We start from the raw sequence: 17873 nt of genomic DNA on the forward strand, positions 1-17873 counted from the left end.
TAGCTAGATGTAACATAGTTCAACTTTGCCAATGTCATATTAAAAAAGAAATTGTTTAATTTGATATAAGACAGTCAAAATATAATAAACTTTTAGAGATAAAAAAACTTACTGCAAGAACAAATGGACAGAAGGAAGAACATGACGTAACAAAATATTTTAAAAAACATAACAGAAAACATTGTCAAATGAAAATGCTATAAATGCACCATAAGCACATGAATCCGTGTTTGTTTGTGTAACATTTGATAACACCTTTAATATTAAATCACAAAAAGAATATGAGTTTACGACTGTGACATGAAGCTGTGTTGAGGTTATTAAGGTATTAATGTGATTTATAATTTTAGTGTCACTATGTTTTGCATGATTATAAACAGTTGTGAAGAATTTAACAAAGTAATTGATATGTTGTAACGATTTGTTAATGTTCTTTTGATGCATTAAAACCTCTATAAAAGGCATTTCCATAAAATCATTATCACAGTTTTCTTTATGCCATTTTTACCTTTTGAAAAAGGAAAACAAGTCTCATTAAAAAAGTCTCTCCTTGATTTTATTCTGAAACACCCTCACATATTTTGGCACAATCCTTCCTTCTCTGAGAGGAAATGTTATGTGAGGTATTTCTGGCCTGTCAAGGTACACGCACATGTTGCAAGAAAAGCATTTCACACCTCAATTGTTTTTTGATTTTTTTTTTTTTTTTATATTTATTTGAAAAATGAATCTGCCCAAACGGAAATGTCTTTTAATTTCAAAATCCCTTTAAAAAACCTCTCATCACCTTGAATATAAAGTGAGTTAAATAGCCTGTTTAGAATAAGATTTTCATTTGACAATACTTAATAAAGCTCTTTTTACCGTGCAATCTTTTGTCTTCGATGCATTGTGTAATCTGTTGTAGCAAGATCACTGTCTGGCGCGAGCGAAAACTTCTTGCAGCCACGGTGAATCCTCATAGAGGCGAGGGTCACCCAGATACTCTGAGGTCCTCTTGTAGAAGTAGTAGTACAACACAGAAGCTACAAAGAGGACAACATTTCAGGTGTGTATTACACACAAACTCAAAAAATAAATATATATCCCACTTGTGCCCACATTTTCTATAAATCTCAAGGTCAAAAGTGGACTTTCAAAATATCTATCTGTGAGAAACTTTCATTACATCACTAGTGTAGCTTTCATTGTATCGATGAAGCAGTCATCACCATCTGTTATGTTGGTACATTAATAAGTTATTTTTGAGAGTTTGTCTACATGACATTGCAGAATATAGAGTCAGAGAAATGAAAAGGTCCTCAGCAACATTTAAAAACCAGTACATCATAAAAGTACAACTCATGTCACCACAGTTTAGAGTATCAAAAATATATCTTTTAGTAAGAGTAAGTCATGCCCTGGTCTTAAGTAGCAGACAAAACAGGCACAAGTAAGAGATGGCTACAGAATGTTCTCATACTTAGAAGGGATCCCTTTCTAAGAACAACACTACCTAAACAATAAATCATTTTATCCACTAATGAGATTATAGTATAAAACCCCACCTACATGGAGGCATAATATTATGGTCCGGAGCACGGCCGCCGATACGGGGCCCGAAATGAAGAGAATTTATTTATTTATTTATTTTTTTTTAATTCTCATTAAATTATGGAATCATTTTTCAAAATGTTTCAAAATATGCCTATTTGTGGAAAAAATATGTAGTATTTGAGTTACATAAAAGCTTGTTATTTGTTTTCTTCCTAATTGTCCTTGTGGTCCAGAACCCCCAACACAAAAATGGTTTGGCCGCTGATCAAAATTTGATGTTATCATTTAATTCAACCATTAGAATGGTCAAAATGTCTGGTCAGCACAAGTCCGGTGCTCAGAAAAGAAGAGAAAAGAGAAGAAGAGAAGAAGAAAATAGAGGTCTCATAGATTCTCTACACAAATATTTTAAAAAGGTGGTGACGGTGAAGCTGGAATTAATAAAGTCAGCATAGAGCAAGGTAAGAAACAGTGCAGCCAACGTTTACCGACCTTGTAACTTAACCTAACTGGCTAGCTCTAATGTTAACGTCCATTGGCTTGTATAAAAACCTGAAGAGCAGAGGGAGAGGAGAGGAAGAGGGAGAAGGAGAGATCCGGGAGCAGGGGGGCCCATCTTAGATTATTTTGTCCCGGGCCCGGCAAGACTGTCAGCTGCCCTGCATGTCACCACAGTTTAGAGTATCAAAAATATATCTTTTAGTAAGAGTAAGTCATGCCCTGGTCTTAAGTAGCAGACAAAACAGAAACAGAATGTTCTCATACTTAGAAGGGATCCCCTAAGAACAACACTACCTAAACAATAAATAATTTTATCCACTAATGAGATTATAGTATAAAACCCCACCTACATGGAGGTATAATATTATGGTCTGGAGCGTATCGATGAAAAGGGACAAAAAAGTTTTTTATTTCAGAAATCTTCTGCTGATGAAACAAATCTTAGTAACACACATTATAAAGCTTTGTTTAAAAATGTCTCGTTTGGGAATAATGTTTAATATCACATAAAAAAAAGAAAATCAATAGTAAGGACAAGACAGCTCTGCAGGGGATCATAAAAGCGGCCCAGAAGATCGTCGGCCGCCCCCTGCCCTCCCTAAATGACATTGCAGACTCTCAGGGGCTGAAAAGGGCTAGAAGGATCTTGAAGGACCCATCTCATCCCGGGCACAGTCTTTTTGACCTGCTGCCCTCCGGCAGGAGGTACAGAGTCCTGAGGCAGCGGACAAACAGACTCAAGAACAGCTACTATCCCTGGGCCATCAGACTGTTAAATAATACATAACATAACATAACAGGTGTATCTTTTTGAATGATGTGGGAGTTTGTTTTGTATTGTTTGTATTGCTTTTATGTTTTAATACAGTGCTTTTCATATTTATTTTATTTTATTTTTTTGCTTACTTTGCACTTTGGTGGGAACATCAACCAATCTCATTGTGGCTTGAGCACAACGACAATAAAGTCTATTCTATTCTATTCTAAGTTTTACTTTTTTGACAGAAAACTGATTTGGATGTGGACTCAATGTTCTTCATGAAAATGTACAGTGAATATTATTATTATATTATGTATATAAATATATATATAAATATATATATATATAAATATATATATATATATATATATATATATATATATATATATATATATATATATATATATATATATATATATATATATATATATATATATATATATAAACGTATAATTGGTGTCTATAGCTAAATTGGTTCTGTTTGGTAACTTGTGTGTTTCTTATTTCAGATCACGTGACCAGCGGTGGGGAACCCGCTGGTCACGTGATTTCCGCCGTCGCTGCTGACATTAAAACAAGGCAGAAGAGCCGAAAAGGGACGAGAGGACAGAGGCCGCCAGAGGGGCAAACAGGTACAAAACACACCTTTCACTGCATCAGCATACGCTTAGTGTCACAGTTGGATGGTTAAACGCGCTGTCACTGCGGTGACGGCTCGCCAGCCCAACTGTTTGTGTCTCAGGAACACAGGGGAGCTAACGTTAGCCACGGAGCTAACTGTCTACCCGTTGCTAAATGATAACAACATTTGTCCCAAAGACTGTAACCTGCCAGGAAAATAAAAGTTCTGTCGATTTGTGTGTTGTTTTCACTTGTAAATGCTGTCATTTGAACCAGAGGGTTATCAACCTGTGAGGTGACTGTTTACAGTAAAGGCGATGTGACGTCACAGGTGCTGTGACGTCACTCTTGGACAGGGGAATCTGTTTTTGTGCTTAATTAATAAACATAAAAGTATTTATATAATATGGGTCAATGACGTGACGCCTATACTTTCTGAAAAACTGATTTTTTTTCAATTCAAAAGAGGTTTAAATGGATAAAAAAAATACCATAGGCTATATATGAACTACCTGTCCCACATATGGACTAGAGATGGGCGGTATGGACTAAAAAATGTATCACGATAATTTCTGGCATTTATCCCGATAACGATAAAAATGACGATAAAAAAAATACCAATTCAACTTCACCTTTGTAGCTATAAATCTATCAACACATTCAGTCTTTGGAGCCCCCAAAACACTGCTCTAAAAGAATACTAAATGCTACTAAACTACACCAATTAAATTGAATTGATAAAAACCAATTAAATCTGCCCACCTGTACCGCAAAACTGTAATAACTCAGATCCGCCATGTTTGTTACACAAACACGTATCAATGGGAATTTTTCTTTCTTTCTTTCTTTCTTTCTTTCTTTCTTTCTTTCTTTCTTTCTTTCTTTCTTTCTTTCTTTCTTTCTTTTTCTTTCTGGCTCATTTCCTTCTTTATTTCTTTTTCTTTCTGGCTCATTTCTTTCTTTCTTTCTGGCTCATTTCTTTCTTTATTTCTTTTTCTTTCTGGCTCATTTCTTTCTGGCTCATTTCTTTCTTTCTATCTGGCTCATTTCTTTCTTTCTTTCTTTGAGGCTCATATCCTTCCTTTCTTCCTTCCTTCCTTCCTTCCTTCCTTCCTTCCTTCCTTCCTTCCTTCCTTCCTTCCTTCCTTCCTTCCTTCCTTCCCGTACGTTGTGCGTCGATTTAACGCAGAACCATAAATCAGCTTTACACAAAAACGTCATCAACGGGAATTTATCGTTTTTACCGCGAGATGACAAATTCTTACCGTGAGGAATTTTTTTGACGATATATCGTGAACAGTAAAATATCGCCCATTCCTAATATGGACTCACTTGAATTTTACAAAAAATACTAGTTATTTGGGATTTTGTTGTTTTAAGCGTCAAAATGTCATGTGGTGCGACCGTCCGACCATGACTCTTGTTTTGAAAACTTTTTTTGAAATCACTCTAAATGTTTTTAAATCAATCTTCTGCCCTATCTGGCATGATTTACAAAGTGTCTTGTAGTGTGTAAGATTGTAGCACATTTGTATTTATATTTCCATCATAATATACAAACAAAGTTTGACTGATGTCCATTTTATGAAATATCATGTGGCACGACAATTAAAAAAACAACAAATTTTGTATAATACTGAAAACTTGTAAAAAAAAAAGATGTCAAGATGTTAAGGAAATTAATTTATTTTAATATGAATCATGGTTGCACCACATTACTTTTTTTTTTAAGGCTAGTGCCAATTCATCTTGACAAAAAACTCTGAAATCACTTAATTTTAAATGTTTATATGAATGTATGTGTACACAACATTCTCAATGTTTGAACTACTACAATAGATGTTCTTTTTTTATTATTATAAAATTGACCTGTTGAAAATCCTTATTCCTCATTGACCCTTATGTCATTACAGTGCTATCTTCCCTTTACTACTTTAACAATGTATTTATTTATTTATTGTAGATCCCCATTAGTCACTGCTTCAGCAGTGTTCTATTCTTCCTGGGGTCAATTACGGTAAAAATTACAATGCAATTTATAAAAAAAAAAAAAAAAAAATACACAAAAAAACAAATTAAAGAACAAATATAATATATACATTCACACATCTACCAAAGGAAAAAGAAAACCAGAACTATTATCCTACATGACAAAGAATGATAAATTAAAATATAACGGATATAAAATACATACGAAGGTAAACAAAAATAAAACATATATCAATATAGTAATGATAGCCTCACTCAGCACACTAATTTGAAATTAAACCAAAAAAGTATAAAGAAAATCAAACATTCATAACTCCTAACAGATTACAATTAAGAGACAAAAACATTAGTCACATTCTACAACAACCTCTTTCTGCATTACAGCTCTTCTAAGTATTTCCTTAAAATCAACTGTATTGGAAATTAAAACTAAATGTTGTGGAAGTCTGTTCCAGTATGTGATTGCCCTGTACATCACAGTTTTTTTGAAGGCATCAGTTTAGGCAAGGTGAAAACACCTCTCAAGGCTTGTCTAGCGCCAACAATTGATTGATATATATATATATATATATATATATATATATATATATATACTTTATACCAAGCTGGGAAATTGTAGTGCTGGTAAGTGAATGTACCAGGTGAATCATTGTCACAGTCATAAATTATAGTTTACTGAAGATATTTTTCCAATAAGCTGTTTAAACGTGACCTGAAAATTCACCTTTATAAGAAAGCTTATCGCTAAATATATATTTTATATGCTCTGTTTTTAAATATATATGTAAAAAAAAGTTAATGTTTTAATTTTATGCTCTGTAGCACTTTGAGATTACAAAATATAAAGTGCGTTATGAATAATATTTATTATTGTTATAAACTATGACCATGGCATTTTAGTCATAAATATTTATTTTGGTATATTGTTTTAGTTAATTAACGGAAATTATACCCCCATTGAGAGAAGAAGAAGAAAAAAAACTCGGGCAAAGTAATAAAACACATACAACGTTACATAATAGTTAAATATAAAGGGATAAAAAGAGGGAGTGCAACAGCCTCTCTCACAAAGTGAGGAGCGACATCAGGATGATTTTACACAGCATTGTATTTCAGGAATACGACATGGCCATGGTTAAGTCGACAGCAGAAAGCAACACAGATGCTTGTTATTTGTTTCATTATTGCGAAAAGTAGATGCATCCAAATATACAGCTGTAACTGTATTTTTTTTCTCCAAGTTCACATCCATGTTTCACGCATTCTTCTGATGTGTCTGTTTACTTACTCTACATTGAAAATAGTGAACATTTTCTCAGTCAGAAATTTGCATGAGAAAATAATGGGATAAAATTGTGAGTTGAATTAATAGCAAGTGTACAGTTATACACTTGCATGTATCAAGAGCAGATAAATATACACAGCTGAAATGAATTTGATGGAACTATAATACAAGAGATATTACATCTAAGATTACATCTAACTTTGTAAATTTTGAGTGCTTTCTGTGTAAAGTTGACTTGAGATTATGTTATTTTGCATTGGCACTATATAAATAAACTGAATAGATTTTTACTATATTGTTCTCTCTTTCCACCAGATATCCAAGATTTGTAACCGGATGTATTCCTACTAATATAGTTGGAAACAATAACAGATCTACAGATGAAGCAGATGTTGTAGAAGAATCCTCACACCACTGCCTGTCACTCTTCATCCCCCCCTGAACAAGGACCGTTTAAGGTGTTGTGTTAAGCCAAAAATGGAGAACATTTAGGGGAGGTTTCTTCTCAGGTGAGTCCTGAGTTGTGACACTAAAGGTTCTGCTGAGCCCAACCTGCTAATAGTATGAACCATGGACCCTGGGGCAGTTGATAGTCCTGTAACCCTGGTCATTAAAGCCCCCAACCAGAAGTATGAAGACCAAACCATTAACTGCTTTCTCAACTGGACCGTGGAGCGGCTGAAGAGCCACATCACTAAAGTGTACCCCAGCAAGCCGGTAAATGCTTTGTTGAATTTCTTTTTGTCTGAGTGAAATTTAGTAAACTTCAATTGTACATTCCAATTTTATTCTCCTGACCCAAAAGAAATTGCATGAAAATAATAGCGATGAGAAAATCTGTGGGTTAAATTCTGCCCTTTAATATTCCCATAAATATGTATTTTAAATATTCTTATTTTTAATGTAACCAAGTCCTGACTGGGATGGAATTAAATTAAAAGAAATGCAAACATTTTTCTTTAATCTGAATTTTCATATCGATCTTCAATTGCTCAAATGAAAACTACACAAAAAAGATAATCCAGATGGAGTTTTGCTTCTGGGTGAAGATTATTTAAGAAAAAAAAAACTTAAGTTAATTGAGCATGGAAAAAAACATAGCTTGTACAGTTGTACGTTATTCTTCAGTGGGCATCAATTTTTAGCCGAGAACATTAAAAACAAAAGATTTAATCTCCTGATTGTTTTTTCATGATTATATTTTCAGAACCTGAAAAATAAATTTTTAAGCTGATACTTTTAAGGCTTTCTGTAATGTTTTAGGTTTTAGAGTGCTTAAAAACACCCCAAGTGTGTCTTTATATACATTGTAGTAGCTAATAAGTTCTGCTGAAATGAATGATGAGGAAATAATGCTCTTTTCATGTTAGTTTATGATCTGAATTTTATGAATAAGCATCGCATGGTTTTAAACCTTTTAGAGAAGTTTGTTGATTTAGGGGAAAGAAATGTCAGCCTGCTCTTTTGCTAACAAGTTCAGAACGAGCTGGTAGTTACTGAACAGCTGTCGGTGCACAAATCAATGTTTAACTATTTAAACAGACAGTTAATTGCATCTAAAGGGCATTTCCTATTATAAATGTAAATGCAATGTAATAATAAACGAAATACATAGATATGTAGAACTCGCGCAGAAGTTTTTATTGGACCACTTTCCATAGAGAAATGCGTGTGTGTGTGACGATCAGATCGTTCTGCACTGTGAGATAGCTGGCAGGGTTTCCTGAAAGCACATTTGTGGATGTCTGAGTTTAATTTTAGCTGTGAGGCCCGCGTTCACCCTCAAGCCCTCTGGAGCTTTGGTTCCACCTCATGTCTCAAAGAGCTGTGGCATTTTAATCAGATATATTTCTGTTTTCAGTGTCTATTGTAGTTAAGAAAACAAGGATGTGCTTCCATGATTTTCATTATTTTTAGTTTTCAATGAATAAATAAAAGTTCTGTTCACTGTTTGTTAATTTCCATGTTTCATCACATGTTGTTTGTATCGTAGCTGTCTAAAGACCAGCGGCTGGTGTACTCAGGAAAGCTCCTCCAAGACCACCTGCAGCTCAGAGATGTGCTGAGAAAGGTACGAGCTATATAAAGGCAACTTTTTGTCTGCAACTAAAAATATTTTTGTAGAAAATTAATCTCAGGTTTGTCTTTTGCAGCACTGCATTATTGTAAATCTTCCCTTAATTCATGTTAATTTCAATGTTAAAGGCTGTTATTGTATCACATTTTGTTGTACTAAATAAATCAAGATTATACTGGACTAAATTATCCTTAGTTTTAGCTTTAGACTTATATTTAAGTCCAAATAATAGCACTGATGCACACCGCCTTATCAGTTTGGATTTATCCCTTGTTATTTATCTAGAAATGTATCCCAACCATGTCAGGAACCGTTTTTAGTGTGAGAGCGTTTGTGTGTAGATGGTTTAACATTCTTCAATTACTTTTTGAAAGTACTTTTTGAGTGCCTCAGTTCTCTGTCTACAACAATTTATGGATCTCCCCGACTGAAGAGCACCTGAGGGATACTATTTTTGCAAATACCCAAGCAGCACTCCATGCACCGCGTTCCTGTCTGTACTTTTTGAAAGACTCATTTGCTGAGTTGTTGCGTCTGTGTTATTGTGCGTTGTTATGGTAACTGCAACAGGCTTCCTGGGAAACAAAAGCTGCTCACGTGTGCTTCCAACAAAGGGGAGCATTATGTTTGAATTCTGGCCATTTCCACACTAATCCTCTCTCTTTCTCCATTTCTTGCTTTGTCTTTCTGATCTGTTGCTGCCCTCACCTCTTTCTCTTCCTCCTCCTCTCTTTCTTCCTCCCACATGGCTGGGTCGTCCCCTCGGCCTTGTCAACCTGCAGCAGGATGAATACCACATGATGCATCTAGTCTGTACCTCTCACAGTCCTCCAAGTTCTCCAATGCCTCGTAGCCCTTCCGGCTCTTCTGCTTCTGACTCCAGCGTGAGTAGTCATCCAACTTTCCTTTATTTGAGTTTTATCCAGTCAGGATCAGATCTAGGACTGTCTTTCCGTACAAACTGTTCAAATTGTTGGAAGTAAAGGAGTCTATCTGATGTGAAAGGATATTTTTGTGACTGCTTCCTGCTGCTCTCATTCTGTATTTGTGTTTAATGACTGAAGTTGGTGTTCACATCTTTGCACAGAGTTCAGACAGTGCTGGCTCCCCCTCCCCTTCCACCGCACCAAATCAGGACAGCCAGCCAGCCTCTACTTCCTCTTCTGCACCAGGAGGTTATGATGGGTTGAGGTATCGCGGAGGGTTCCCTCCTTACAATCCTCAGAGTGTCTCTGGTGTCCCTCAGTGGTAAGCAAGTATCTATAAATCTGTTCTGTGCCTGAAGGTAAAAGTATCACAATCAGTCAAAGAAAACCAGAATTTAAATTAGCATAGACTTGTATTTTCTTACCACCTCTTTCAAATTTGTTTGAGAATACAACTACCTAATTAACATGCTAAGGGAATAATTATGAGCATGCCAAGTAATGGCATGACCATATTGCAATCGTCCAGAATGGCCCAAAGGTTATTGTTGCTAGCATTTTGCTAACAAGCTAAAGTCGCAAAAGTCCCACGTCACACCAGCGGTTGTACAGCATGACCCCGCTCTGATGTGGAAAAAAAAAATCTCCAAAAAATAAAACACACCCGAAAAAATGAGGAAAAACATGAAAATGAAGGCGATATAATGGTATACAGAAAAGGTTTCCCTTCTTATTATTCTTATTCCGCACTCTTTTTTCGTCCGTTAATACGGCCCAAACCGCAACGTGCACCCATGCATGGCATACATCGTTGGATGCGTCTCCATCGTGCCTCGATGGGCATTACTTTTCTCAGTCAAAAGTGTTACCGTGGCAACGCTAGATGCCAAAAAGCAAAAAAAAAGGCAAAAATTCATACCCTTATTGCTCGGCCGAACTTTATCGTAGAGACATCGTTCAAACTTTCAAACACTAAGCCCGATTGGCACTAACTGACCGTACAAGCTCATTATGCCAATTATTACAGTTTTTGCGATATTGACCTTTCATTTTTTTCTTTATTTCCGTTTGACTTTGGACGCTTGTTGCTAGGCAACAGATTATCCTAGAGACATCGTACAAAGGTTCCCAGACTCGGCACGCTGTGGACTTCAACATATTCAAATTTCATGAAGCTGGGATTTAAGGAAATGTTATGTCAAAATCCGTGCCAAATGGCCCCATTCATTCGGATGGGGTTTTGTACCATGGTGAAAAAAAACCCTATCCGTTAACATAGCCTGAACCAGAACGTGTACCCATGCATGGCATACATCGTTAGATGCTTCTCCATCGTGCCTCGATGGGCTTTACTTTTCTCAGTCAAAAGCGTTGCCGTGGGGACGCTGGATGCCAAAAAGCGCACCCCATTAATAACTATAGGGAGCACAGGAATGAATGCAATACAACCATAAACACCTCAAACTGACATAGAACCACCCCAAACACAACCACTACAGCCCCAAACCAAAGCAGCAGGAGGGGACGAGTGGGCAGTAGGGCATGCCCATATCAAAATTTCCTGAAATTTTCTAGTTGTAATTAGAAGTTTAATTTGCTAGTTCTTTTTGTCAGACAAATAATTTAGGTATTTTAATTCATTAGAAGTATTTTCAGTTTTAACCAATAAGTAGCCTCACGCAACCCAAGAACAAAACGTGTAACTGGAGAATCATGTAAAGACTGTAGAGTCCTTTGAGGTCGACAGTCTCTGTTTTCATACCAGCATCAAGTTCATTTGAAGCAAACTTCTTTTGAAATGGTGCGATATAGAAAGTATTCATGTTGCACGTTTCCATAACCTGACTTGGAGCAGCTAAGCTGCAGTGTCATCAAAGATGGATTTATAGCTTTTTGTTTCAGCTGGCTGTAATAGGCAGAGTAGTTGATACTGAACAGAAAAAGCACCTCAGGAAGGAAAATGAAAGCAAGTCAAGTCACCCTGTGAGTAAAAAGATGAAGGTCTTTGGGAATTTTTTTAAATTTCCTTTTGTTAGGTATGTGGTTTCACTATTAGCATGTGTCACCAAGTTTTGGTCTGTTTCTATCTTCCATCTGCCTCTGATGTTTGTTGACTCTGTTGTTTATATAAAAAAAAAAAAAAATTCCCCTCCGAGCTCACATTTGCCAGGTTTGTGTTGTCTAAAAGAATAGTTGAAGAGATTCTCAGCGAGGTAGTGATCATACGCTGGGGTGCAGGGCTGTAACAAATCACACGCGTCATAGTTCAGATCACATCTCGGGTTTTGAGCCATGTATAAGTTTGTTTATCAGATCCTTAAAGTAAAAAAAAACAAAACAAACAATGTGATTATTTATTTATTTTTTTTAAAGAAGTGCAAAACTGCATCAGGGATGACATCTGCTTAAACATTCATTCAAGAAATACGGCAATACAAAAATATATGCAGCGCTGACAAACTGTGACCGTTTTGGACATCAACCTAAAATGAATAATAATTCACATCGGGTGATTCATGATTTATTCTTCAAGTATATGTTGATTCATGCTTCTACCCTGCGCTGTAAGTGCACTGCGGTGGTTCGAGGTCCCATACCAGCGATTTAAAAGAGATGTACTTTGCTGCTACCGCTTGTCATCTAAAGCACTTGTGATTCTCACATTAGTGTGGGAAACAATCTGAAGATTTCATGTTTTCTTTGCTGAGTGTAAATGAACTTATTAACAAATAGGAACTCCTCCCACAGGCCAGATGCAGCCCAGATCCCTTTGCAAGACGGATTCCCGGCCAACATGGTCCCCCACCCCATGTACATGCCCATACAGATGCTGTGGTGGCAGCAGATGTATGCGCGCCACTACTACATGCAATAGTAAGTAAAAGAAAAACTGTCGATAGTTGAAGCTCCTCATAGCTGCTGGTCTCACTGGTGATTTCAGCCGAGGGAATTTAATGTCAAATATTTCTGAATTTACTTCCAATTAGGGGTGTAACGATACACTAATCTCACGATACTGTACGATACACGACATTGAGGTCACGATAACGATACAATATGATATTATAGCAGTATTTTTTTAACAACCTTGAATGAGGAGCGTGTGACTTTTATTTGAAAGACACAAAATACAAAACAATACTGTGCGTTTGCCCTATTGTTACAGTTTGTAATGCTTTATAACTGTTTAAGTTTTAAAGAGAAAGCCAGGCCAACCATTTTCCACAAACTGAACTAAAAGTAAATGTCAGGTTTGCATTATGCATCTTCAGTTTCATACAAGTACAAATATTTTGCCACAAACTGAATAGTTTCTCTCATTTATGATTTGACTTTTTTATTTTCTAGAAAATTTAACAACTAAAATTAAATAAATAAATAAAAGTAAATAAATACATACAATTTGACATCATAATAAAGATTGATTCATGCTCACCTTATAAGTGTAACAGATTTATTTTTGTTAAGAAGGTTATTTTGGTAATTCAGGGTTCATTATTTTATAAATATATTCTTTATATTCTGATGTAAATCAGGGACTATAATGACACTAGTCAGTTTATCTGTAGTGATTAGTCTGTTTTAGATTGGGCGGAGTGATACAGCACTAGGTGTTGTGTTGATGTTCTGAAATCCTACACTGTTGAGCGGACATTAAAGTACACTGGAACTCAGCAGAAGTTGTCCCCGTGTTTATCCTACTAAAAAGGTTTAATTTAATAAAGTAAGGCTTAACTCTACACCAACCTTACGTAAGTAAAAGTTCAGAACTTAAAACCCTGCAAGAGTCCCGTGATCGGGATCGTAAAACGGTGCTACTTTCTTCTGAGCGGACAGCGGAGTAAGATTTTGGTCCACGGGTCGAGTCGCGGTCGGCATGCGCAGTCGGATGCGCGTTACTAGTCAACACAATAGATTCATATTAATAACCCAATATCGCAATACAGTTTGTCACCTCCAGGACACGTTTCGTGACGTTTTTGTATCGCGAAATTTCGTGGCACGATATATTGTTACACCCCTACTTCCAGTAATAATGTATTTCATCCAGGTGTGGAGAGTCAGTTGAGCTAATGCATTTTCATCATCTATCCTCTTCCTAACCCGTCTCTATAGTCAAGCAGCCGTAGCCTCCTCTCAGCCTCCCAGCACTTCTCCTCCCTCCTCTCCCTCCTCCTCCCCCCATCAGCCGGCCCAACCCAACGAAGCTGTGCAACCTCCCCTGGGCCCCAACCCGGTCCACAACCCGCTGCCAGAGAACCCGCCGGCCAACCCCATCCAGATGAACGCGCAGGGCGGCCCCGTGTTGAACGATGACGAGCTGAACCGGGATTGGCTGGACTGGCTGTACACGGTGTCACGCGCCGGCGTCCTTCTCAGCATCCTCTACTTCTACTCCTCCTTCAGCCGCTTCGTCATGGTGGTCGGTGCCATGTTACTCATCTATTTGTGAGTAGCGCCTTGAGGATTCGCTCTGCTTTAGTATATTTGTATTTGAAACATTTGTTTCCTGGATTCAGAGAAGTTCATTAAATGAGGCTTTTCAGTAGGTTTTACCAGCCTTTTGCAGTCATTTATTTATTTTCTTTTTATACAGGACTGTCTCAGAAAATTAGAATATTGTGATTTTCTGTAATGCATTTACAAAAACAAAAATGTCATACATTCTGGATTCATTACAAATCAACTGAAATATTGCAAGCCTTTTATTATTTTAATATTGCTGATCATGGCTTACAGCTTAAGAAAACTCAAATATCCTATCTAAAAAAATTTGAATATTCTGGGAATTTTAATCTTAAACTGTAAGCCATAATAAGCAATATTAAAATAATAAAGGCTTGCAATATTTCAGTTGATTTGTAATTAATCCAGAATGTATGAGATTTTTGTTTTTTTAATTGCATTACAGAAAATAAAGAACCTTATCACAATATTCTAATTTTCTGAGACAGTCCTGCATGTTGAAATAATTTAGCTTTTTCTAAAAACAGAAAAGTAAACTTTACTTCCATGGTACCTTTTTAAGTAAGAGTCATGATATCTGCACCTGGTAGATGGAGAATTTCTGCATTTCTCTTGTAAAAATAAGTTTTAATCCCTGTTGAAAGGCTGTTAATTGTTTTTTGTTTTTTTAGGCACCAGGTTGGTTGGTTTCCCTTCAGACCAGACCAGCAGAACCCCCAAGGAGTAGAACGGGCCGGCGCTCCTCAGGAGGAAGCGCAGAGACACCAGGACATACAGGAAATGGTGAGTTGGAGTGTTTCAGCTTTGCTGCTTGTCAATATAAACAGCCATTAAAAGTGATCTGTTTTTGCAAATGGGAACCAGTTTAGACAATTTGTGAATCCATTTGTATTTGGTCTCTGCAGTTTTTTCTTTATACTTTAAATGGAGCTTCTCAGACTTTTCCTTTCTCTACACACCCTTTTCACAGATAAAGTTGTGCCAGAGATCCGTATTTGCACCTCTAGAAATGTGATTATCAACAGATTGAATAACATGTGCAACAACATTGTTAAGAAATTAAAGGACAGGTTTTAATTATTTTTTCTGCAGAGCTGCTTCTCTTATTCTTTGTGTTAATTTCTTCATGTTTAGAATGAAAAGAGCCTGGAAAACCTACATGAACAGACAAGTGAGCACTGTGCAGACATAGGTTTCAAAATCTGTTGGAATACAAAGAAAAAAAAAAGAAATGATTTTATAAAAGAGAGGGAAAAAACTCTTATTATACATACTGTTCTGGTATTGTGAATTCTTAGAGGAAGAAAACAGATGCTTTTACTTGCTGTAACTTATTTAGTTTTAAAAGAGGTTTGTTTCCAGTAACATTTTTTTCATCCATCCATCCATCCATCCATCCATCCATCCATCCATCCATCCATCCATCCATCCATCCATCCATCTTCTTCCAGGGACAGTAGTTTATGCAGGGAAGCCCAGACTTCCCTTTCCCTGGCCATTTGGTCCAGCTTATCAGGTGGTATCCAGGCCAGCCAAGAGATATCGTCCCTCCAGCGTGTCCTGTGTCTTCGCTGGGCTCTCCTCTTAAGGCTGAATTATGGTTCTGCGTTAAACCAACGCCGAGCCTACGCCGTTGCCGTGACGCCGTCGTGAACCTTCGGACTTCTCTGTCACTCCATTTCGCCGCGGTGCAGTACCTCCCCAGAGCGCTAGTTGATATTCCGGTAGATTCCGGTTTTTCCGGTCACAGTGAATCAAAGAGATAAGGGCAAAAAACCAAAACAACCCCCCCCAAAAAAATCACACACACACGAAGAAAAGAGCACTGAAAGTTCACTACTGCTTCACGAACCGGAACCGGAAATGCGTTGCTACCAAGTGAACCAATCACAGCCCTCTCGGTCTGCGTTGGGTCTGAGTCGCCTCAACACGTAGTTACATTTTTTGGGAGGTGCACGTCAGGCTACGGCGTAGGCTACGGAGAGACTCCCGTGTGACCGCGTACCCTACGGCGTAGGCTCTGCGTTGATTTAACCACAACCATAATTCAGCCTTTAGTGGGACCCAGTGAAGTGCAGCCAAGTGTGAGGTGGCAAGGATGAAGGTCAACACCTCCAATCTGAGAATATTGCTTGTGGTTGGAAAAGGGTGGAACACGCTCTTCACTGTGGCCTCAAGTGGGCCTCTTTGCTTCGGCTACTGCCCCCATGACCTGAACTCTGATAACAGGGGATGGATGGATGGATGGATGGATGGATGGATGGATGGATGGATGGATGGATGGATGGATGGATGGATGGATGGATGGATGGATGGATTCAGACGACTTTATTAATCCCTTTGGGAGGTTCCCTCGGGGAAATTAACATCTCCATCTCACACACAGCACTGTCATATACAAATCAAACACCCCAAAACACCCGTTTAAAGATAAAAATTCAAGCTAAAAATAGAACATTAAAAAAATAAAAAGTGCAGTGCCATAAATAAAATTATATGGATAAAAAGGAAATAAGTGTCATTTAATATTGCACAAAGTTATTGCACGGTCCGATTTGTTGTTGTTCAGTCTGACTGACACCCCCAAAGCCCCCCTGTTCTTCAGATGGATGGATGGTTATTGGTGCACACTTTAAATTATTTGGGTCCTTGTATCTAGTTTAACCTCCTAAGACCTGGTGTAAACATATGTAGACATCACATGTTTTGCTGTCTATGTCATAATGTTACATTTCTTGTCAGGGGCCCAAAGCAACAATAAAAACTGTTGCAGCAGGTCTTAGGAGGTTACATTTGTTTTATTGCTACACAACATGAGATTATTAAACAACATTGCAAGCTGTAGTTACAAGATCAACTGGGTGTTCATCAACACGCAGATTATTACAACTGAAACATTAGATCTCTAACCACGCTGGTGTCTGTTTGTCCATGTCCCAGGAACGTCTCATGGATGAAGATCTAGAGGATGATGACAGCGGTGAAGAAGGCGGCGGAGGCCCAGAGGACCAGGCCCAGAACGCCGCTGCCGCTCTGCCGGAGCCAAACTTCCTCACCGTCGCCTGGTCCTTCATCAGCACCTTCTTCACTTCGCTCATCCCCGAGGGACGACCCCATCCGGCCAACTAGGAAGACATTGTGCCTCTCATGTCTTTCAGCTGCCAACAGGTACCGCCCTACAAGATTCCCCACCTTTTCTTTCCTGTCCTAAATACCCCAACAATATCTTACTGAATATTAGTGCTGAACCAGTCAGAGAGAGACCCCTCGCTGCCAACAAATGTAGAGTGGCACTGCAGAGAGGATGGGAATGAACAAACAAATGAATGAACTGAAATGAAAAGAAAAGAAATGTCACGTTGGCTTAATGGAGTAAATGCGACAGTGTTGAAGGTTTTTATTTGTACGTCATTCATGGAATGACAGAGATGGCAAGAGATGCTGGAAGGAGTTGTCTTCCATTCTGAGAAAAGATGAAGTCAAATGTTTGAAACTTTTTACTGTGACTCAGATCTCAGACGCAAAAAAAAAAAAGAGGACAAAAAAAGAGGAAACTCTCCCTAAAATGAGAGGGAGTCTAGTGTCTTTAAAACTATGATAAAATAAATCTTAAAGACATTTTCATGTGTGCATACAGTCATTGCAGCTACTGAAGCACATTGTTGTCCCTCTTTGTGTATTTGAATATATGTACTTACACATGTAACTAAA

General features: G+C 37.6%; 1 protein-coding gene across 1 annotated transcript; it reads left to right on the plus strand.

Annotated features, from left to right (window-relative positions):
- Nucleotides 1-3318: 3318 nt before the first annotated feature.
- Nucleotides 3319-17419, plus strand: herpud2 (HERPUD family member 2). The gene is made up of 9 exons (XM_061718567.1): nucleotides 3319-3429; nucleotides 7008-7409; nucleotides 8686-8763; nucleotides 9552-9653; nucleotides 9857-10017; nucleotides 12444-12569; nucleotides 13812-14144; nucleotides 14834-14945; nucleotides 17103-17419. The coding sequence occupies exons 2-9, from the start codon at nucleotides 7263-7265 to the stop codon at nucleotides 17289-17291; spliced, it is 1248 nt and encodes a 415-aa protein (XP_061574551.1). The 5' UTR covers nucleotides 3319-3429; nucleotides 7008-7262; the 3' UTR covers nucleotides 17292-17419.
- The last annotated feature ends 454 nt before the right edge of the window (nucleotides 17420-17873 follow it).

Source organism: Cololabis saira, chromosome 3, assembly GCF_033807715.1.
Source record: "Cololabis saira isolate AMF1-May2022 chromosome 3, fColSai1.1, whole genome shotgun sequence".
Classification (NCBI taxonomy): Eukaryota; Metazoa; Chordata; class Actinopteri; order Beloniformes; family Belonidae; genus Cololabis; species Cololabis saira.

Bases quoted from the DNA above. Each gene is read 5' to 3' on its own strand.
- herpud2 (XM_061718567.1), top strand. From the start codon at position 7,263: ATGGACCCTGGGGCAGTTGATAGTCCTGTAACCCTGGTCATTAAAGCC. The intron at 8,764-9,551 runs GTACGAGCTATA...GTCAACCTGCAG, and splicing joins TCAGAGATGTGCTGAGAAAG to CAGGATGAATACCACATGAT. The intron at 9,654-9,856 runs GTGAGTAGTCAT...ATCTTTGCACAG, and splicing joins CTTCTGCTTCTGACTCCAGC to AGTTCAGACAGTGCTGGCTC.